General features: G+C 35.7%; 2 protein-coding genes across 6 annotated transcripts in view; both read right to left on the bottom strand.

Annotated features, from left to right (window-relative positions):
- The window catches only part of LOC122076184 (polycomb group protein EMF2B-like), a 54,015-nt gene extending 43,533 nt beyond the window's left edge, over positions 1-10,482 (bottom strand). For 3 of the 5 annotated variants that reach the window (XM_042641496.1, XM_042641493.1, XM_042641497.1), the window contains exons 1-10: positions 10,385-10,482; positions 10,048-10,140; positions 9,805-9,964; positions 9,600-9,655; positions 5,746-5,860; positions 5,448-5,607; positions 5,289-5,357; positions 1,530-1,669; positions 1,149-1,211; positions 888-1,009 (exon numbers count right to left, since the gene is read on the bottom strand). In XM_042641496.1, the coding sequence (XP_042497430.1) occupies positions 888-1,009; positions 1,149-1,211; positions 1,530-1,669; positions 5,289-5,357; positions 5,448-5,607; positions 5,746-5,860; positions 9,600-9,655; positions 9,805-9,930 (851 nt within the window). In that variant the 5' untranslated portion in view covers positions 9,931-9,964; positions 10,048-10,140; positions 10,385-10,482. Of the gene's footprint in view, positions 1-887; positions 1,010-1,148; positions 1,212-1,529; positions 1,670-5,288; positions 5,358-5,447; positions 5,608-5,745; positions 5,861-9,599; positions 9,656-9,804; positions 9,965-10,047; positions 10,160-10,384 lie in introns of those variants that run through there. The other 2 variants (XM_042641495.1, XM_042641494.1) reach the window with 2 other exon arrangements.
- Positions 10,483-12,511: 2,029 nt separating this feature from the next.
- LOC122076011 (WAT1-related protein At1g21890-like) lies at positions 12,512-16,047 on the bottom strand. Its single transcript, XM_042641264.1, has 7 exons — positions 15,771-16,047; positions 15,377-15,439; positions 15,167-15,283; positions 14,166-14,403; positions 13,924-14,082; positions 13,061-13,212; positions 12,512-12,954 (listed from the first exon to the last, which is right to left on the bottom strand). Exons 1-7 carry the CDS (start codon positions 15,980-15,982, stop codon positions 12,726-12,728), a joined length of 1,170 nt encoding a protein of 389 aa, XP_042497198.1. The 5' UTR covers positions 15,983-16,047; the 3' UTR covers positions 12,512-12,725.
- Between the last annotated feature and the right edge of the window lie 6,894 nt (positions 16,048-22,941).

The raw sequence follows: 22,941 nt of genomic DNA on the forward strand, positions 1-22,941 counted from the left end.
AAGCTCCACCGACAACTGAGTCTGCCACTCAGAAGAAGGTTAGATTCGATTTTTTCTGAAGGTTTCGATTACACCGTTATAAGGTTTAGTTCTGTCTCAAGCATTGGTGATTCATGGTTTTCTTTGTGTATTTTCTGATCTAGAAATGCTAGGTTAAGTTGCTAGTAGTGTATGCCTTTTGTTTTGGATCTCAGAAGTTCATTCCAAGTGCCTTGCATATGGCAAACCGTCCAGTTCACCAGACTCACAGGGATGAAGCACGATCACTGACGCACAGGGATGGAGCACACTCACCAGACTCGTAGGGATGGAGACGCCTTCTCCTTCAGGTCCTCTGTTTTCCACGGTGAAGGTGAGGGGTTAGGATACAATGGGATTGGGTTGATGTGTTTTAGACAAAAGGGTAAAAATTTCAATTCAAATCCTCACTTAACAGAGACTGATGGTAAAGGGCCGACCGTAATTGTCAGTAATGTAAGGGGTGTTTTGTTAATAGTGGCATTCTCTAGGGGGTGGCACTGTAAATTTCCCTATTTTCAAATAAATTCAATAAACTGACTACCTGAGAGAGCTCATTCTGGGAGCAGTTTTATGGAGTATACGGCAAGGAAAAAATAGTAGGGACTAGGGTGTTTGATGGTAACAGGGACCCTGTGGATCAGGTAGGAGAAAGGTGCAAAACAACGTGGCTTGGTGGGCTTACAATTTGGATGATTTCCAGGCAATATCTGTCTGACATTCAAAGAAAGTGGAAGTCTTTCTTCCTATAAATTGTGTTTTGTATAGATTTTGGAACATGTACGATGTATAGTGACCTTCTTTTGGCTAACCTGTATATCTATTCATCAAAAGTGTTTTTCTTATAAAAAAATATATTAATTACTTACCGCATGATATGGGGCAGTGATAACGCGGGTATATTGTTATATTTGTACGAATTATAAGGAGATCTTTCTGCTGCCCCAACCTCTTGTACAGAAATATTAACTTGTACTTTTTGCAATAAGTCCTGCAGAAAACCCAACAAGGAGGATGGAAGTAATTAACATAATTGAATCTCTCGATAGCTATTACTTTTAGCAGCCAAAGTAATAGAAAAACATTTTTTGTCCACTGTAGAAACAAGAATCTCATAAGCATGAACACACCATAGCTCTGGAGTTATGAGGAATCTTGAAAGATATAGAATTGCCTTCTTCCAAACAGCCGGGCTGCAAAAGAAAATTAAATCTCGACTCAAAAGCCAACTTTTTTAATGAAAACAAAGGAAGGATCAAGCCTGTTCATACTGAATGACCCTTATTCACAACGTAACACTAAAATTGTTCACAACTCAAAAGTGGTCTCAATAAAATATTGACAATGCAGAAAGAACCGCAAAACTATTTTACAAAAAATATAGATGAGATCATAATTTTCTATAAAATTTATTGACTTGTTTTTGTTGTATCTTGTTGTATCATAATTTTCTATAAAACAACAATAGTTCAACAAATGGCAAGCCACACCTAGTTTAGCTGCAGATATACCTCCAAGAAGCAAGAGTGCATAGCAACAGATGACAGCATCTCAGCACTATGCGTTGAAATCAAGTTTCCACACTTTGCCAATGACATATAGAGTGACTCTAATGATATCTTTCCCCATAGGCAGTATCCTCCAAAACTTGCTGTCATGTTAAAAAATGCATCCATATAATAGTGTTATCGTAGTAATAATGATTATTCCATGACTATATTACCCTCAAAGAATAAGGTGCCTAAAAAAAAGCTCAACAATAAACAAAAAGCTATAACAAAAATAAAAAGTAATTTCATCAAGATAAGGTGAAAACAAAAAGGAAACTAAGCAATATGCAAGGAATTATGTGTCATACTGTATCAACTGATACTTAGCAATACATATTTTATCGTTATGGTATCAATTCGATTTGATTCCAACAACTTACCTATAATTAACAAAAAAAAAAAAATTGTATACTACCCTATCGAACAATACTTGCCAATACAGCTCGCTACTGACCAATACGACTCAATACTCAATGATATAATCGATAGAGCCTATGCTTACCTCAAAACCTAAAGGAAAAAAAAAAGGTGCAAATGGGTCCAGTGTTGTTTGAAAATTACATGTAACGTATGAAATATATTAGAGATACATTTACATTGCTTCATTTATCCTTATCTTTTCTAAATTTTTCAATTTTTTTTTTTCTGGAAAAAAATTTATGGATACTTTAAAGTTTAAACCTTGGTTGTACTATCATCAGTATTTTGACTGGGGGCAGTATCGTGCAAGTATGTTTGGTCTATGCACAATATCATTTAGCTACACATTTACCTAAAACCACTTCCAACTCTGAGTTTGAACTAGCCCGCAATTAATATATTTAAGAAACCTCATCCTTTCTACATAATCTATTAAACGCAATTATCATGTCACACTCTGTTCTCCTTTTTATACATGATATATTTTACATATTGCTTATTTATAGTGGTTGACGATTCAAAACTGTAGTTTGCACGTATCCTTAGTATTTCCACGTGCATCTTGCATCTTTCCAATACAATCATCATTTTAAAGGCGATGCCTAGAGGTCCAGGTGCCTTGGTCGCCTAGGGAGGCGCCTTGTTGGTGTTGCTTTGCGTCTGGACCCCCTCCAATGCCTTGATTGCCTAGATGTCGAGAAAACTATGAATACAAAACAATACATCTCTTAAAATCACCCTTCCATACGATAACCGATAATGATCCTTAAACCTTGGTCATATTGGGTTGTGTATGATGATTAATATTACCAAACATCACTTTTGGTCTTTATTAAGGCATCGCCTAGATTTCTAGGCGCCTTGGCCGCCTTGTTGGTGTGCCTTGTTTTTTTGCCCTCTTCAATGCCTTGGGTTGCCTAGATGCCGTGACAACTATAATATAGACTGGTATAGAACTAATATTCTCATGAATTTATAGTCTTTTTCCTTTTCCAATACTCCCATGTGAACGAAGACCCATGCAAAAACAGGCCATGAAATCCAAGCAAAGCTTAAGAAAGCTCAACTACATGGGAAGGGATTAAATTTCATCAGGGCAGAGTTTGTCACTGTGTTTAGGGTTCAAATTTGCAATCAGAGAGGGATGTTCCAATCTAGTAATGTGTACCAACCATTGTAGCAAATATCAACTAAAATGTGGCTAAATATTTCGGTTTTGGCAGGTCCAGAAATGAAATTTTTGGAGAAAGTAGAAGGTGGTTTTGCAGTAATGTTTCAGCAAATGATCGAAACAATACAAATGAGGAATTACTCAAAGGCCTCCAGACCATGTCGCTTCTTTTGACAAAAATAACTGAAATAGTCAAAACTGCAGACAAATTTGGCTAAAAAGACATGCATAGCTTAGGCCTAGTATGAAGTGTGACGTCAAAAAGAGAAAAGAATTGCATAATCTGACCTTGCAATCAATGGAGGAGAAGAGAATGAATCAAGGATGGGATACCGATCCTGTACACCAAGCTCAACAGCTCCAAAACTCTTAGAAAAAAAAACTCATTCTTTACTCAAACCATTTCCAATTGATAGGGGGTGTATTACTTATGTAAGTACATTCTAAATTTCCTAAACTGACTGATAAAAAGGACTCCTAAATCCTAATCACTCTTTTATACTGACTTAAAGTAAATAGGCTCAAAAGATAACTCTTAAAAGAAATCAAGTATCTTAATCTAACTCAAACACTTAATAACAGATTTAGTGCACTGACTTTACGCCCCACTTTTTGGGCATATAAAAGAGGCCCATTGCAATAATTAACCCCAAAATAAAAAGCCCAAGACCCTTAGAACCCAACCGCATCTCAGACAACAAAACCATCTCCACTCCATCCAATCTTCATTTAAGAAAAGTTTCACATCCTAAAAAATAACAAAGAAGTTTCTTGCTCAAGTAGCGAAGAAGTTACTTTGCCTTCAACTTTTCGTAGCTCTAAAAATACAAATCAAAATTTACAAAAATACTCATCCGACATTCTATGATGCTCACAATCATATCATTTTGATCACATAGCTTTAATGGAAGATCAAGTAACAGAAATCCCTCACAAAGATGTTCAATGAGAAATCCAGGTAATGCAACAATTGTTGGAGCCTTTAGGGATCATCGGGGTAAAATTATCATGGTATACTGTCCCCCATAAGCATCGCAGATTCCATCACTGCAATTAAAGACTATTACAAAAGGCCTTGAGATGTATTCCTCGGTTAATCTCTATTTTCAACATCTGAATTATTATCATTAATTCCCTAAATAGTTTCTTTGCTAAGATCTTAGCTATCTTCAAATTTTCATCTGTCCCTTAGTTTCTTGGAAGATCTCAGCAAGCTCTTTCGCCCTATTTTCCAAACGGCAAAAGAACACTCCCTGCTTGTGCGGCCCCTGCGCCCAGACATGAGGGGGCGACATGACGCCCCCACCCCTGTGAAATACAAACCCCATCCCCTGTTGATGCCTATGCGCACCCCCTCAATGGCCCCGTGCTGATGCAGGGCCACGTGACCAGGGATTATACCCATCTACATTAGTATTACCTTCAACCCGGTTTCCCTGACCAGGCTCCTGCCATGGATCATCAGTATACAAGTAGTTACTTGACAAAATGATGCCATCACCTTCAATGATAAGCCAACCCATTTTGACTAGAATTTTGATGGCAGAAAACCCTATCACAGGCCTAAAAGAGTATTCTAACACTATCAATATCAAAGCAACGCAAAGTTGCATATTTCAGAAAATAATGCTTACTTAGTGTAAGAGAAGATGGGCTGAAAATGGGTACTCAGACTCACTATTAAGCTCTGATCTGATCATTCAGTTGAGAGTTACAGGGCTACTGTAGCAAAGAGAACACTGAGACTTACAAAGTCATCAATATACAATTGCACCAGTTTCCAAGACAATACAGTATGCATTCTTCTGCCTCTCACTGCCACAACTAGGACCAGCCCCTTCTACAGTTTAATGTGAGGAATTCCTCCATAGTGATTTGCATTAAGTATATATGAGGCCCCACAATTCTATGCAATAGAACAGATAAGCAAATTGAAATTGAAGATGGTAGACATGAATTCAAGGAGATACAGAATTCTAGACAGATTTTACTTTCCACGCCATATGTAACGAAAATAGACCAACACGTCAAAATATTTAGGGATACAGAAACGTGCATTCCACAAGGTGAACATATAATATAAATAGTCATGCAACATCAACAAAGCTTTTAGTTCATTATTGTCTTACAAGGAAAAGAAGCTTTATCCAAACTGTCTTTGTCTAAACCACCACCACATACAGAACTTCCTGTGCCCCCTGTAAGAAAATTGAATATAACCAGTACAACACTTCAAATCATCTGCAACATACTCAACAACGAAACAGATTACATGTATCAGAGACTACCACAGGAGACAAGTAAGAGGGCAAGTTTCGCAGCTCTAGCATCAGATGAAAGCTTATTAATTTCAGGGAGCTCAAAGTTGGCTTGTGTTAGGTCCCTTCCATCAAATTTGCTGGAAGTAGTAAGAATACGTCCCCGATTGATGCGATAAACTGCAGAATGCTGTTCTTATAACAGTTCAGGATAGATGTAACACTAATAATTGTTATATATATTTATTATAAATAAATAAATAAATAAAGCCTAGGTTTGTGGGAAATTAAACAAAAAGAAACAAACACATTGTCAACAATGGCATACCTCTGCTACTACAACGTCAGAAACAGGACTAACCAACAAGAGATATAGGGGTAACAGGTTCTGCATTTGCACCCCATCATTCATAATCCCAGTGATCGATACGGTCATCAGTAACCTATAAATTAGTTTCATCAAACTCAAGCTAAGTGCATTAACAAGCTAAATGAAGAAAATATGTAGCAAACTTTACATTAGCAACCAGCAATAAATAATTACCATACAAAGGTTAAAAAATTTATGTCAAAGCAAGGAACCAATGCTTTAATCAGATGATCATAACATATGAATGGAAATTACCCCAATAACATACAACTTAATGTTAGTATGTTACAATAGTTGTTACAAACACCTGGAAAAAAGACATAGATGCCCATCACAAAGGAACTGGTCCTACCTCACAATATGAAAATCAGTATGGGAAATATAGCAGAGTGGCAATCCAAAAGTATAATAGCTTACCACTACATGAGAGAAGATTGGGTGGAAATTTCTTTTACATACTTCTCTAGGTAATCTATTATTGACAACCTCTTCTCAACTTTTTTCGCCATAGAGGAATACTATATATTCTAAATTCTAGATTCATACCTTCTCTAAACAAGAGAAAGAAACATTAAAATTACTTTGAATTTTATTCATAGATATTCACGATATGCTCCCTAGTAAACTGGGTTCATGAATTATGGTCAACAAACAGTACAAGCTGCAAGGTACATCAGTCAAAGTTTCATGATTACCTTATCCCAAGCGAACCGTTCTACACGTGAAAAAATAATCACAAAAACTTTAACACAAAAACAAGTATTAGAACCTCTCCCCCCACTCTTTCTCTAATTTAGGGGCACTTTGGCACTAGCCCGGTTGGACCAACATGATCCAGTTTTGGAATCCCAGGCAGCAAATAATAATGCAACAAAACCCTGCCCGGTTGATGTGACAGATCAGTCAGAGTGAAAACCAGAAAACAGAGCCAGGTTATATAGACAGCCAATAAAATGAAGAATAAACTGGTAAAAAAGGGAATAAAGAAGGTGATGTAGATGATGATGTTTACAAGGTTTAAAGTATCAGTATCGCATATCGTACCAATACCCACCGATACCGATACAATACGGTGGATACTATAGGGACCAATACTTTAAAACTTTCATAGAGTAAACCTTTTAAAGATACCAATACGTGTATCGATACAATACCCACCAATACCGATACTTTAAAACCTCGATGTTTCAAATAAAATTAAAATAGGACGGATGAAGTGTAGAGGTGCGTCTGAGTATTATAGTTGTCAAGGCGTCGCCTAGGCGTCCAGGCGGTTTGCCTGGGGCCTAGGCGACAATCGCCTTATTGCACTACATGTCGCCTTGTGTTTTGGCACTTATTTATGCCAATTTTCATTTAAGTAAATGCTTTTTATATTTGTTATTTCATTTACTTAAGATATTATTCATAAATAAGCAAATACCCCCTATTTGAATCCAATAAAAATAGTTCAAAAATCAAATTCCAAAATGATAAAAAGTCAACCCCCCAGTCCAAGAAGAAAAAGTTGATTTTGGCTATAGGGGCGATTTTCAACTTTTAAATGCTGGAGTTTTTCTCAATTATGAAAATTTTATAAATTCTATCATGTTAAAACATTGCTAAAAACCAAAAGTCCGGTAAAATAATTTTTTGTTTTGATATCCATAAAATTATTTTCATTCAGGCGATTTTAACAGCATTTGCGCACTTAAAAATTAGTTTGACCGGAGCATAACTTTGTCATTACAACTCAGATTTAAGTAATCTTAGACTTGTTGGAAAGCTGGTTTTATATTATAACTGATACAAAAAGTCTCATGTAAAAATAATATCATTTGACCAGTCAAACTTATTATAGAACCAGAGCATTTCTCTAAATTTTGATTTTTTATAACTTAATATGACTTAATGTTAATTTTTTATGATTTGATATGGCTAAATGTTGATTTTAATGACTTGATGTTGCTTAATCTTGATTTTTTATGATACAAGGTATATATAGCTTACTAAATACTGTTAGAAAATAGGAAAAATAAAAAATAACAATTGGTCGCCTTGTTCGCCTCAAGGCGTGCACCTTCTCGCCTAAGCGCTTAGACAACCCTCCGCCGCCTTGGGTCGCCTTGTCGTCATGCCAACTATGCCGAATATTGTATGATCCATGTATTCCTTTAAAACTTTAGATAAAAAATTTATATGATAGTCATACGACCGGCTATAATGTACGGTGCAGAATGTTGGGTAGATAAGAAGCATCATGTAGATAAACTTAATGTAGCCCACCTCCACCTCAACCTCGACCATCAGGGTTATCATTCTCTAGAAAGGTCAGCTCCTAGAGACTGAGCAAATGTTCTGCTATGCTGGTGAGACATTGCCTATAATTATCCCTAAAGAGGAGCTCTACCAATTCGCATTGTCACCAATTGTGAAATAAAAGTCCGATGAGATAAGAGAGGAAGGAAACAAAAAAAAGGGTCAGTCAAGTGCATGGACAAGGGGAAAGTGCAGAAACTTTTCCATTTTACCAAAATGTCATTATACCCCAAAAAATCATTCTTCCAAAATAGAAACACAAAAAAATACTTCTAGCTCATAATCACTCCTGCAAAATATAAATGTTGTCAAATGGCACCTACACTGCAATTAGAGTTGTATTAGGATTTTCATAGTTGTCAAGGCGTCACCTAGGTGACACCTAGGCCTCCAAGAAGTTTTGTCTCCTATTGGCACCTTGCTCGTGTCGCCTTAATTTTTGCCCCCTCAACCTTCTTGGTTGGCCTAGGCGCCATGACAACTATGAAGATTTTAATTTAGATACTAAGTGTAACTATGTGAGAGATTTGGACTCACAGCAATAGGAACAGTCATAAGTCTATATATGCTCTCAACGCCATTGTGGTTGTAATTAAGGTAATAGATTAAGGGTTTCCTATAGAAATTTATTGGGTTCTTTGAAACTGTCAAGTGTTTTTTTTTTTTAATATGAAACATAGTTGTCATAACGCCACCTCGGCGTCCAAACTCTTTCTTAAGTCCAAGTGGGCAACACGACCTGTTGACACTTCACAAGTTTATGTTGATTTTTTTTTTTTTAATGAATATGTCTATATTTTATCCTAAGCTTTCTTTGTTATGTACTGGTTTTCTCATATTAGATAATTACTAACACATTTATATCATATTGCGTAGATATGGCTTCTATGTTGTATAAAAGCATAATTATATAAAATTATCATTGCTAAGCAGTCGAAACAGTCTCTTGACATTCTCGGGGTAAGGCTGCGTAGTTCTTGACCCCCCGGACCTCGCACATGCAGGAGCCTTGTGCATCGGGTACGCCCTTTTTTTATTATTGATATTACATATAATTATATATTGCTCGCCTAAGCAGGAGCCTTGTCACCTAGGTGCTCCTCCAACACCTAGGGTCGCCTAGTCGCTGTAAAAACTATCATAAGAATTATCATACATGAAACAAAATCCATCCCCAAAGCAGTTTTCGATTGCCTTTCTAGGTTCTTCCTAGCATTCAAGCTTTTACTGATGATTGTTATTCTCGATACTGCTATCTTATTCAAGTCATTAGGAGTGATTACAGGCTAAATTCACAAGCCTGTCCTAGCCTTTATAAATGTTTTTTGATCCTGCTACCTACAAAATATTAGGATAATAAAACTATTGTACATCACAGCTCAAAATACATGTAGAAAAATTGCACGAAGCCGCATAGATTGGTCAAGATAGAAAATCATTAGAGATAATATGTAAAGATAAATAACTACAAAGTAACTCCTAACATCATCTTTTAAGATATAAAATTGTGTTACCTCTTGTTGTGTTTTTCCTGTATCTTGTGGGTCAAACATCTTTTAAGAAAGGATGGCTACAAAAAGAAATGCAATGCTGTTATAAAAGTGCAATCAATGCTTTCCAGATAGAACATCGTGAAAACAAAGACAAAACACCGAACACCGGGAAAAAAAAAATGGAGAAGAAATGAACAACATCAATTTTACAGATATAAGAACTTACATTTCTTATAGCTCGACGCTGTATAATATTGTAGAGCTCAATGGGTCTACAATATATTGAAAGGCTCTCCTCAGCAGCAATTGCCTCCTCTGCAGATAACTGGATACGAGAATCTTGACGACACATCTTACCTACAGTCCAAGAGCAGTACCCTGGGGTCCTGTAACATGCAAGAAAATAAGCTACCTATACTTCCATTACTACCGCAGTTCTCATATTCGAAATAAGTTGCATCAATCTTACTAGGAAGAACCGTCAAACCTCGGAGGCGCAAATTTGGAAACGGATTCGATTAGGGTTTCCCCCAAATCATGGGAAACCACTCAACTTCGTTTCCTAGACATAAGCAAAGAAGCGCGAATTGGGTTCAGCAAGATCGTCTACTTCTGCAGAGCTACTATAAAACAATCGATAAAGGAATTGTGATAACATTTTCAGTTTAAATAGGGTTTTGTCATGTCATCGACACACATCAAAAGCATAATCAAAGTTTCTTGATGATGCATACAAAAATGGCGAAAGAACGGAAGAACAGTACTTCGCTTCGCAGGAGGGAGAGAAAGCAAAAAAAACAGCTTACCTGATGACCGAAGCGAGAAGGCTCTCTTCCGCTCGGCCGTGCCGTTTCAGTTCCAAAGCAGAAAAAGGGTTTTTTGTGTCTAGGTTTTTAAATCGTAGCCGCGTGATTCGCGGCCAGCCCATTGAACCGTCTAGGTTGTCGAGTTGGACCACCGTTCATCTGGCCGGGTCGAATTGGTCATATAAGTTCCCTTTCTTTTTTTTTTTTTAAATTGGTGCGATTTCATAAATCATTCCACAATAATGTTTCTGATTTTCTTTTGTTCAGCGGGAACAGAAGAATAATATAAACGTATTTGTATATGGGAGAGGGTACTATACAGTACGGGTGTTAATCGGTTCGATTTTGGTATATAAGGTTGGTTTGGTTTGATTCACATTTATTTGGGTGAAACTAAAACCGAAATGTTTACTACACGGTTACATTTTCGGAAACCATAATTGTTAGTTTATTCGCATGTCTACTGAAATTTGCCTTTGTTGATAAAAACTTCAATCTCGTATCAAATTGAATGAGCAATGAGGCATCAACCACATAATAACATAATCATAGTGAAATATTGAATAGACTATTGGACATATTCTATGGTCTTTCTTCTTCCCTAAATCAATCTCATATTGACTTGTTTACATGAAACTCATTATTTTACTAAGACATATAAGGTTTAAACGGATCAATTTTGACGATGTAAGCAATTCGATTTTGACGGCATTAATTCAGCTATAAACTGCAGGTTAAACGGTTAAAACTAAATCAAGTTGTTTAATTGATCGGTCTGAAAATATAAATCAAAATCGAATCATTTACTAAATGGTTTTACGGTTTAGGTGTAAATAACTTGATTCGATTTCGGTAAATAATTTCAATTTTAAATTCACATCCTTACTATAGATCCTCTCACAGTGATTTTTTTTAAATATTATAATATAATAAAACATTATGAGAGTGCGTGCAATACACCTTTAAGTTGATTCGTGACATGATCATTCTAAGATGTAATGCATAATGATTGAATCAAGATAGGAGCCTAGAAACATAGGAGTTCATGTCTATGACATGGGACTCACCTAGAGAATGAAACATTGGGTTGATGATGTTGGTAGTTGATAACAATTATGGAATTTGAAGACGTGGAAAAAGCGTAATTTGGATGGATTGGTAAGCTACTAATATCATTTCATCATCGACTAAGGATGGTATTTTCATAAAATTTTAGCATATAATATCTATTGCGAGCACATAACAGATGCCACATAATTTCTTATAATTATGAAATTGCTGTGTTCAATTTCGAATTTGGCGCTTAAATCAACTGTATGGTTCATTTTCGATTTCTCTTGTATTTTCAGCAGTATAAATTAAAATATTATTAACTCTCTTTTTTTTTTTTTTTTTTGTTAGAGTCAATTGGACTAGAACCTACATATCAGTAGGGGAGGGGGCCTGAATTGTCATGAGGCAATTTGGCAAATACGACAGTGGGAGCTTGGTGGGATGGTCAGAGAATCTTTTTCTCTATAGTTTTGCGGTTCAAATGGAGCTTTTGACTGCTGTTGGGCTGCTTCCTTCAATTTCGGGCCCATTAGTTGGGCTCCAGTCTATAAATGACCATTCTCTGAAAGGGTGAACCTTTTTAATCCAAGGGTAGTTGATTAAAAAGGCTAAACATATTTTCTTTCCTTTTCATTTGGATAATCACCGAAAGGCTGAAAATTAGGCCTTCTTATGTGGGGCCCAAGGGGAACAATGCTTGTCAGTGTCCTTTTCCAACGAGAAGATGATTTACAGGATTCTCTCTGCCATGTCAGACCCATGATCCATTTATTGAATTTTTTATTGGACAATAAATTTGCCACATGGAAAGACAGGATGAGAGGTAGATAGACCATCCATGGGCTTTTCCATTGGGTCCCACCAATATTATTATTGAGCTGCCTTGTCTCATACACAACTTCTATAGCATCTAAAATATAAAAAGTTTTGAGGATATAAAAAGCCCATGACAAGTCCACTAGACGCTGTCAACAGGAACAGTTATCTCAATCTTTGTGGTCCTATCCTGTCTCAATGGGCCCATTTTCCATCAGCCCACATAAGAACCATAACAAAAAGGCTCGACAAATCAAGTTGGATTAGGGTACACTGCACTCCTTAATTATTGACTCAAAAGAGAATTTCAGGATACATTAAAAGCTTGAAATGATAGTACATATTAGGGTAAACCCCTTAGAAACTGTACATCAACTTTCAAAATAACCGATCATCACTCATAGTTTTAGAGAACAAAAGAGATAAAGACCCTCTCAAATCAACCATTTTCAGATAGTTGGGCACAAATGAACTATTTGTAGGATTTAGGGATCACGATTGTTGGGGTCTCTGTCATCAGAATACCACCTTTGGAGTTGCTGTCACCGTGGTCATTCACATCACTACCATGGCTCATGGCTGTTGGTAACTCGAAGGCCTGGTCCTTTTCGACGGTCAAGGTTGATGAAGTCGAATAATCCTTGCTTTTACCCCATACGACGGAATAAAGGCCGACGACTATGATAATTGCTCCAATAACACTAGATTTAGGTCACAATGAATGAGTTCATAATATACTAAACATGGAAAACATAAATGCGATATGTATGTTGTTTATTATTGATAGCTAAAGATGAAACTATCTACCTTCCTAGGTGAATTTGCTCTGCAAGAATCAAAGACCCCAAAGCAGCAACAATGATCATGCATAGAGGGCTGAACGCGGTCACAAAAACGGGGCCTCTCTCCTTGATCACCATTCCTTGCATGTAATATGCCATCCCAGAACATACTATACCCTACAAGAAACACAATTGTTGATTAAGAACGTTTAATTTTGATTAAAAGAGGAATTAACCACTTTAATGTAATAGAATCTATGGGTGGGCATTTTTGAATTAGAAACAATTAACATGTTTGGCAAAAATTCAAATCTTATATAGATATGTTCTGCAAATGGTGTTACAACTTGCCCACTAACTCTAAGGCTTTAGGAAACTTTTCAGACAATAAAATACACAAATATTGCGTAAACATTATTTAATTTAATCCATAACATTTGGTAATTTGTCATCATCAAAAGTTTTAAGATATTCTAATTCTCAATTATGTCGATGCTTTACGAAACATTAAAGGAAATAATTTCCCACTCTTGTAATTATAATATGGAATCAAACGTCACAACTTTTGTGACCATCTAGTATCATTTTACCACCATGTTTCTTTGATGCGTGGTAGATATGGATGGATTCACGTGATTCATGTTATAGAGGACTCCACATACAAAATTTTATTCGTCAAATTTCAACATCAAGCAACTCCTGAAAACTGATTCAAAAGCAAGTTTAAGGTTTCATGAATGACGATATGTCATTTTAGACTCACTTTTCAAACACTTCATCACTTAATTATCTGTATGGCATGGACATGAATATGAACGCTCACTAAAATGGGTGAAATGTCTTCTATCACATGAACTAACACATGATTGCGATATGATAAATACATACCGTATAGACAGGACCAAGGAGTCTAGAGTCCCAACCCAAAGCCCATGTACTGAAGTCCCGTTGCATGACGAGTGCAACAGCTGCACCTTGCACCGTCCCCAACAAGCATATCAAAGCAGTTAAAGAGAGCTCAGCCGGGTAAGCTTTTAATGTGAATGACTGTACCAAGAAGAGTCAAGATGTGATCAATTGAGAACCAAAGAAGAAATAAGAGATAAGTACCAAGGGGTGAAGAAACTCACTTGCAAAATGAAGAAACCAGCCCAACCGGAACAACTAGCTAGTAACATTATTGTTCCCATAACCCAGTGCTGATCACTTGAAGCATTACTAGTTTTAGTGTGGTTTCCTCCTTGTGATCGTACAAAGTTTAAGACAGGGCCTTTGTACAATGTCATGAGCGTTGCTCCGGTGATCGTCACTATAGTTCCAACGATTTTAGCTTGGCTGTGCAGCTTTTTGATCTTCACTTTCTCTAATCTGACAACATCCATGAGTCCATGCAAGAATCATTATTATTTTACCAAGATAATTATTAAATTCGCAATTAAAGAAATGGAATAATTCATTTCCCCTTTAGATTCATAACTACTCTCTTAAATTTTAGTATTTTTTTAAATATTCTTTGAGATTCAGCTTGGAATAATTCACTTTCCCTTTAGATTCATAACTACTCTCTTAAATTTTAGTATTTTTTTAAATATTCTTTGAGATTCAGCTTGGAAAATCTTAAGAAAAGGAGCCGCCCAGATCTATAAACAGATATAGATGTTGCCATGATGGCACCTTTTCATGCTTACGTCCCATTAAGGATAACATTAGTGGTGCTAATGGTACGGGCACTACGGGTAATGGTAGTAAAATTCATGTTATCTAAAATAGTTCATTAGACAATATATCACTTATTGATGGCCCCACCACTATCAACCTTTAATCAGAATCTTAAAGTTTACCTTGAGTTGAGAATTCAGTAGTGGTTGTGGGACCCTTGGCTCGAAGGTTCTATAAAATATTTTATAACAAAAATAATTTGCTGATATCCAGACTTTCGTAGCCAAGAAAATAGAATAATTCATTTTTCATTAGGGTTCATAAATACTCTTTTAAATTTTAATATTTTCGAGATTCTATTTCTTTGGTTATGAGTCCGGATAACATAAAAGTTACTGCAACTCGAATAACAACAAAGTTTTATCTGATATATATACAGCTAAAGGTGGAGAAGAAGAGTGGAGAAGCTTACTTAAAGATCATTGCCATTATGAAGGTAATGGCTGGAAGGGCATTAAATATGGCTGAGCTGAAAGTGGCAGAGGTGTAGTTCATCCCAACATAATACAAGTTTTGATCAAGCACTGGCCTGTGTTAATTGATCAAAATTAGCAACACAAGTCAACAAAAATCCTCTATTAGTGGGTTGGATAATTAATTAACTAGAGGTTTAGAACAATACTCTAGGAAGCCAAGCACCATAATCCTCAAGAAGATGGAGAGTGTCATCTTTGGTCTAATTTTCCTGTAGAAGTTGACATAAGAAGAGATTACTCAAAGAAATATTCCACGCAAGTGCCTCACCCAAATGGAACAAGATCACACTATAAAAAGTTTAAAAAAACAACCTAACAAAAAACTGAAATAAATTTACTGTTACCCTCGTTCATAGCCAAAGAAATAGAATAATTCACTTTCCATTTGAGTTCACCAATACCCTCTTAAATTTTAGCATTTTTCTAAAATACCCTTCGAGAGAGAACCATTTCTTTGGCTCCAAGCCTGAGTAGCAAGAAAATTCTTAGGTAGCAGAAAAATTTCATCACCAAAAACTGAGAAAGAGAGAGAGACCATACCTTTCGAAAAAAAATGCGAAAGGGGAAATGGCAAGAGTTGCAACAGCATGGCGATACACGGCAAGGACGTAGTGGCTCATCCCACGCTTCATGCATAGGACAGTGATGATATACATCCCAGCATAACCAAATTGAAGAGAGACCATAGCCAAGTAAGGTTTCAGCTTAATGAACATTGCAAGGAACAACTCACTTCGGCTTTGGTCTCCCATCTCTCTCTCTCGCTCTCTTTCTCTCTCTCGCTCTCTCTCTTCTTCTCTTCTCTACACTCTCCACACCAATCTTACTGAGAACATGGCCTTTTTATAGGAAGAAAAAATATATAAAAATATAAACCCATTTCATTACAGCACCTAAACAGGTGACTAAGGCCACTTAAGTCCTATATGATTCCTTTAAGCTTTATCCATTAAGGAGAAAGAGAAGAGAAAACAAAAAATAAAAATAAAAGAAAAATAATAACACCCATTTTCCAAGCAAGAAGAATCAAATGCCTATGATGATAGACATGAGAAGAAAAGAGTGAGGTGTCCATGCATTAATGCAACAAAAACCAATTGCTTTCGTCTGCTTTTTTTTCTTTACTTCATCAATTGACCCTCTAATGAGGTCTTGCTTTAGTGCTATCTGATGATGTGTGAGAGAGAGAGAGAGAGAGAGAGAGATGGTGCGGTCGTGTTTGGACTCCAAAGTTGGAAATCTGGTCTAGACTCCAATATTATCCGGCATTAACCGGAAATAACACTAACAGAAAAAGTAGATTGGTGGTGGTGGGCTCTTAGAAACTATTTTGTTGAATAGAGAAAGAAAGTGCAGTGTAACTTCAATTCCTAACTTACGTGTATGCCCTTATACCCAATATGCCTCGCCATGTTGTCACCTTTACCTCATAATTTAAGAGAGAGAGAGAGTCAATTCTAGTGTTTTATTAAGAAGGGAGTTTATCTTTCTAGATTTTTCCATTTTCATATAAGAGAAATAACAGTTTTAAGTATCACACAAATGACTATAATTGTGTCTAAACTTTTTTCCCAAAAAAATTGTATCTAGACTCAAAATAGGCTTATGAAATTCATTCTTGTTAAGGAATATTTTAGGAAGAACAAACGGAATTTTTTTTTTTTCTTTTCTTTTCTTTTCTTTTCTAGAGAAGAGGAATGGAATAATTAGTGCGATTTGAGATCAAAAGCAGCTTTAGTTAGTGCTATAGCTGTGATTCCCAAACAAGACGTGACGACCCAAGTTAAGAACAGTTGTGAATTTGTGTTAAAATGACAATTGAGAGGATGAAAATTTATCCTTCATTGAGTTTGAAACTAAAATATAATAGAAAAAAATAGGACGTATGTGGCATTCATCATTTCATCATGTGTTCTTTAAATGCATCTAGGAGATATCAATAGGGTATTTTAAGAATGTACTAAAACCCTACATAGTTTGTGAACCCTAGAATAGAGTGGTGAACTTTATCTCACCTAATAAAGGAAAACTTTATCGAAAAAAATATGTATTGCTGACCTTTTGTACAAGACATAAAGGATGAGGTCTAGTAGAATAGATTGTAGTTCCCACACATGGATGTTTATGACATGATATGCCAACTAGATAAATCCAAACCATTGATATGTGGTAGTACATAAGTGATAAGAAAGGATAAAATGGACTCTACCTGACCTACCACCTAACAAATATTTCCAGTAGATTACTAAGGAGCACCTCAACCAGACCTGACCTGCACTCTATGTATCATTTGTTGCAACCAAGTAATGGTGTCAATTTAGGACCAGAAGAACTGGAGTGGCACCAACCCCCTAGGGGTGGACCAGCAGGTACACCCATATTTTAACTTATTGGTACTGTTTTGGATCTAGCTTTTGAAACCAATTAGCTTATTAGTTTGAGCTGATTCTCCTAATAGTATATCTACCCTAAGAAATATCAACACAAAGCTTCAGTTGTCACCTTTCCCTTTGATCTATCTTTTACATATGTTCTTTGCATTCACATATGTTTCTATTCTGTTTTATATTTTAAAATAGTCATTTCTTCTTTAGATTGTTATATTTCGTTATTTTTATGCTTATGAATGAATATTTAATTATTTGAATTATTAGGAAAAATATATTTTGTTCTTTGTATGCTTTTTTTTTTTTTTTTTTGGGGTGGGGTGGGGGGACACTATAATAATGATTAAAACCAGAATCAACCCACCCATTACTAGATCGGTCTAAAATGTAAGGTTTGAAACAGATTAGCTTATTTGTCCTTGTTCTAATCTTGACCCCTGAAAGGCCATAATCGGACCAATTACACCTCTACAGCCATGCTTCTAAGTACAGAATATTTTTCATCAGTTCATGCATAGGAAGCTAGAAATTCTATTCTCCCATCAGTCGCACTATATTCTTAATTTTACACGATTTCTATTTTAAGTAAAAAGTGAATCTACATTATTAACCGATCCATTTAATTGGAATAAGGTTGAATTGTTGAGTCGTAGATGATTAAATAAGCCATCGTAGATGATTAATAAGCCAAACGTGATCTATGTTTTTGGTTACATAAATCAATAAGAAACACACGGTATCCATTCATTGAATATAGCAAAGAATAATCAATCAGGTAAGATTATTCTTTTTTTTTTTTTTTTTAGTTTCATTTATTTTTAAGCAAACATGAAAGATTATTCCTTTCATATTTTGGACATTATTCGATCCAAAGTGTTGATGATATATTCACAAAATCTGAAACTTCCCTTCATGTGGCTAGTGCATAACCATGCCATCTACATGTCAATTTGGGCACCAAAGGTTGATATTCCCCAAGGGAAGAAATTAAAGGAAAAACAGAAATCATTATCTGAAACTTCAACTTCATCAGATCCACCTAACTTCACTATTAAAGGGTTCTGTCTCCACTTTCATCATATTCTCTAGAGGATTCCACTTGAATTTTGGAAACAACAACTCATTAGACAATGGAGGTGTTGGGCCATGCAAATGGGTTGCTTTGCAGAAGAATTAGTACTGTAGGGCACAGTTTGGTACATGGAATCTCTTCTTGTAATTCAACTAGTATCCTAGTTGGTAAATTAATTAACATATAAATATATAGAGAATAATTATTTGTCACAAAGGTCTATTATTTTTTTTCAAATGTCACATGGCATATATTCTTCTATGTGGATAGATGATTTGTACATTCGGACTCTTGAATAGAATGCAAGAAAAAGTAATTGAATCTAATAATAGGGGGACAAAAACCTTAAATCAAATAGTAGAAAAAAAAAAAGAAAAAACTAATCACAACATATGAATGCATGAAAAGGTAATTAAATGCCAATAAAAAAAAACCCTAAATATACATAATTCTATCATTAAATCAAAGGGGCCAATAAAGAACACAATTTGATTTGAAGACAACTATATGATGGATATAAAAGTACATATTCGTTTGTGTATAAAAAGAGCATACTCAACATAAGAGGCTCTAGCCACTGCAAGTCTAGGGAGAGTCATTTACATATTCATATAGCATCTTGTCACCCTCTAAGGGGCCAATAAAAAACATAATAAAAATAGACAATAAAAATATTTTCTTTATATTATATGATTTAAATGAATTGACATACACATATCATTGTAAAGGAAGCTCCAATTCTAAAATGATACAAAATGCTTAGTAAATAATTGTATTGAATTAACCATATTCTTTAAAATAGATAAAAGTAGAAAGTTTTCTGTGGGAGAGTGTGGTCCTTGCACCTAGATACATGGAAGCGTGAAATCATCAACCCACCTCATGAAAGGAAAAATGACATTCTTGTGAATACTTTCTCGTATGATCTCATTGGCCCTCCGCATACGTAAGTACAAAAATTGCATTTCCTCATAGAAAATACTTTCCCATAAAAAAATAACATAATGAGAAGAAACAAGAGGCAAGTCATATAACATGAAAATGATCGAAGGTGAAAATCCTAATAAAAAACAATAAGAATGCAATGGTCTCAACTTGAAAATGACATATTTGTTTACGTAGTATGTTTCTCATACAAGCCCCACCCTGAACTTGAAATCATGTCGGGTTCATACCCTAAAAATAGAAATCACATGTCGGGTAATGACACTTCTACTTGATCTATGACACAGAATTTTGCCAATGCTATCGTTCAAGTTGTCCAAAAGTCATGCTTAGGGACCTCACTGTCTCTATGAGGATGCTGGGGGGAAGTAGAGCAGCGGCAGCCCATTTGTAGTTTTTACTTTCATCCAGGGGTGTGAATTGGTTGGTTCGGTTCGGGTAGAGTTGATTTTGATGTGGAAATGATGAAATAAAATAAAATTAATAAAAATATCAGTTTAAGTTTGATTTTGATTTGATTTATTTTTTTATATCTTGTATTGGTTTATAATTGAGTTGGTTTCAATTTTGATCTGATTAGTGTTCGGTTTACTATGCAAATTAATACAAAATTATGCAAAAAAAAGATTTTTTTTTTTTTTTTTTTTTTTTTTAGTTTTAGACTGGTTTTGGCTTCTTACCGGTTTGATTTTGATTTTGGTCCAGATTTTGTATCGCTCTCGATTTTGTTTGGCTTTCGATGCAATTCGATCTGATTTTGGTGTCATCATATCCCAAATCGAAATCAGCCCAATAAGACTATGAATTGATTTGGTCCAACCTATTTTTGATTCAATCTAATCGATTTTCACTAGTTCGGATTAGGTTTTGACACCCCTAAATTCATCTCCACCCTTCAGGCAAAAAATAAATAAATAAAGAAAGGTTTCCTTCTAGGCATCACTATCAATAGTGAAGTATGTCACTAGGGGGAGGGTCATAATGACCACAACCTTACATCTTTTTTTGCTAACGACCTGTATCCAAGCCTTCGCCCTGACTAATATCGCGAGCCCATACTGACCCTACAACAGTATAGACTAGGTCATACTGAGGTTGAATGAGAACCTGAAAACAGTGAAGAGCATTGAACACCCTCGTGTGAGTAACCCCAAGGAGGTAAGAGGAGTTGAATCTTACCTTTGCTTCTCCGAGAGACTATTTTCCAATTCAAACCCAAGATCACTATGTCGCAATGGAGAAACTTTACTTAAGTCCATCCCCATTTTAAATTATTTTCTTTACCCATTTTAAACTAAAATTATACCAATGACATACATACCTTGTTCTCTCCCCAGTGGACTAATTCATGTACACTCATGTGGCAAAGATTGAAGCATTATACTTCACGAGACATAGTGATAGGTTAATAAACATTTTTTCTTTCTCTCTATTTTTTTTTATTTTAATTTACTTTTAAAAAAACATAAAAAATAAAAACTCTCCTCTTTGAGAGTATGGTGTCCCCTTGTGTGCAAATCATGAAGCACTCTCTCCATTCAATACATCCATTGACTCTAGACATGAAAAATACCAATACACACTGGCCGCGTGTAGATCACCCTCCAAGAAAAAGTATAAGAATTCAAGATTTGTCTGCCAGTATTTCTTACCTCTTTTATGTAGGTGCGGTTTTGTTGCCAACGCACACGAAACAACAAGAACTACACTGCTTTCTTGGTCCACACATAAAAACAAGGCTACAAAAGCAAAGGCCTCCACTTCAATCAACACTCAAGGAACCTCCAAACACAATCTACCTTTAGTTTCAGTCAAACAAATCTATTATTGCCTATTTTTTTTTCTTATAAATTAATTTCTCAATGACAAGCCATTTGACCTTTGTCCATCTCAATCCAATCCAAGCCCAGCCAGCTATGGGCTTGGCTTACACAAGAAATCGTATCTGTTTTGCATGTTGTCACCTGATACCTGTTCGATATCATATCGGTTGACTAATCCGGACTAAAGGTAAAAATGTAAAAAATAAAAGGTATTTTTATTTGATACCTATACATTTTGGGATTTGACTGATACCCGATTTGATAACGTGCACTAAAACCATGCAACCAAGTCAAGATCTACCCTACCTAGAATTTAATTTTGTAGCTCAGACCCAAAAAATCTAACCTAACCTAGGGCCTTTTCAATTTTTGGTTCAGTGGGTTCAGTTGAAACCTCCCCCCAAACCCCTATTTGAGGTACAGGCTTAGTCTATCCATATATTGGCCAGGCCAAGTCCTGTTGAGCTAAAACGTGCATGGGACGCGTGATAAAATTAACACCCAACAAGCCCACGTAATTATCGTTCTTCAGCGACGGGTCTTCATGGTTTTGCTTTGTAAAAGCGCAAAGGGCAAAGGTAGCCATTAAGAGTGGACAACTAAGGCGATAAAGTTGCAAAAGGATTTATAAAGGAAGTTTTGCTTTGTTGAATTGCTTTGAAGTTTGAAGATTTGACTAGTCAAAAGAAGCTACATTATGAAGAATGCCTTAATCATTTAGAACTTTTGCCACCCTAGCTATATCATTTTGTTCATACATCAGCTGTTCAAATCTTTGATGCATAGTTTTCTCTTTCGGAGAAAGTTTTCCTCCACCGTAGGAAGGGTTCAATCACTATCTTAGGGTCTTAAAATATCCTCCTACTTAAGAATGGTTGAATATTCATTTTCATTGTTACGTGATGCCTTCTCTTACTCATCTGAGAGCATTGATTTTAGGAGAAAGTTTTTCTCCACCACGGAAAGAGTTCAATCACAATCCTAAGGTCTTAAAATATCTCATTACTTACAATTCCTCCCATCGTTACGTGATGCCTTCTCTTGCTCATTTGAGAGCCTTTTTTTTTTTTTTTTGCCATTTCAAGTCCTATGAAACTTCAATTTGCATGTAGGCATGAGCCCCCCCCCCCCCCTCACTTAACACATGGACTACATTTTGTTGGAGGTGAATGAATATGAAGGTTATTGTTGGAATCCTAATCTTACTCTTGAAATGACACAAAAACCACCATAGCTATTTCTAATGAAAAAGTACATGAAAGTAAGTCATAGCACGAAATTGCAATGGGAGTTTGGATCAAATCCTCATACAAGGAGAGTAATATTTACTCTCCAAGCACTCTATGTGGCTGCATTGTGTCCTTCACAAAAGATACAACTATCTCTTCCATTTTATCATCGTTATCATTCTTTATTATTTTTTATCACCAAAATAAATTGGACTTTTTTTTTTTTTTTTGGATATTCTTACTTTATTTGTATTA

This window comes from Macadamia integrifolia, chromosome 4, assembly GCF_013358625.1.
Source record: "Macadamia integrifolia cultivar HAES 741 chromosome 4, SCU_Mint_v3, whole genome shotgun sequence".
Lineage (NCBI taxonomy): Eukaryota > Viridiplantae > Streptophyta > Magnoliopsida > Proteales > Proteaceae > Macadamia > Macadamia integrifolia.

What these genes read in the sequence shown, in the direction of transcription:
- LOC122076011 (XM_042641264.1), bottom strand. Translation starts at nt 15,982, where the DNA reads ATGGGAGACCAAAGCCGAAGTGAGTTGTTCCTTGCAATGTTCATTAAG. An exon ending in TTCGCATTTTTTTTCGAAAG is followed by an intron (nt 15,440 to 15,770) that starts GTATGGTCTCTC and finishes CAACTTCTACAG; the next exon opens with GAAAATTAGACCAAAGATGA. An exon ending in ATAATGGCAATGATCTTTAA is followed by an intron (nt 14,404 to 15,166) that starts GTAAGCTTCTCC and finishes GGATGTTGTCAG; the next exon opens with ATTAGAGAAAGTGAAGATCA.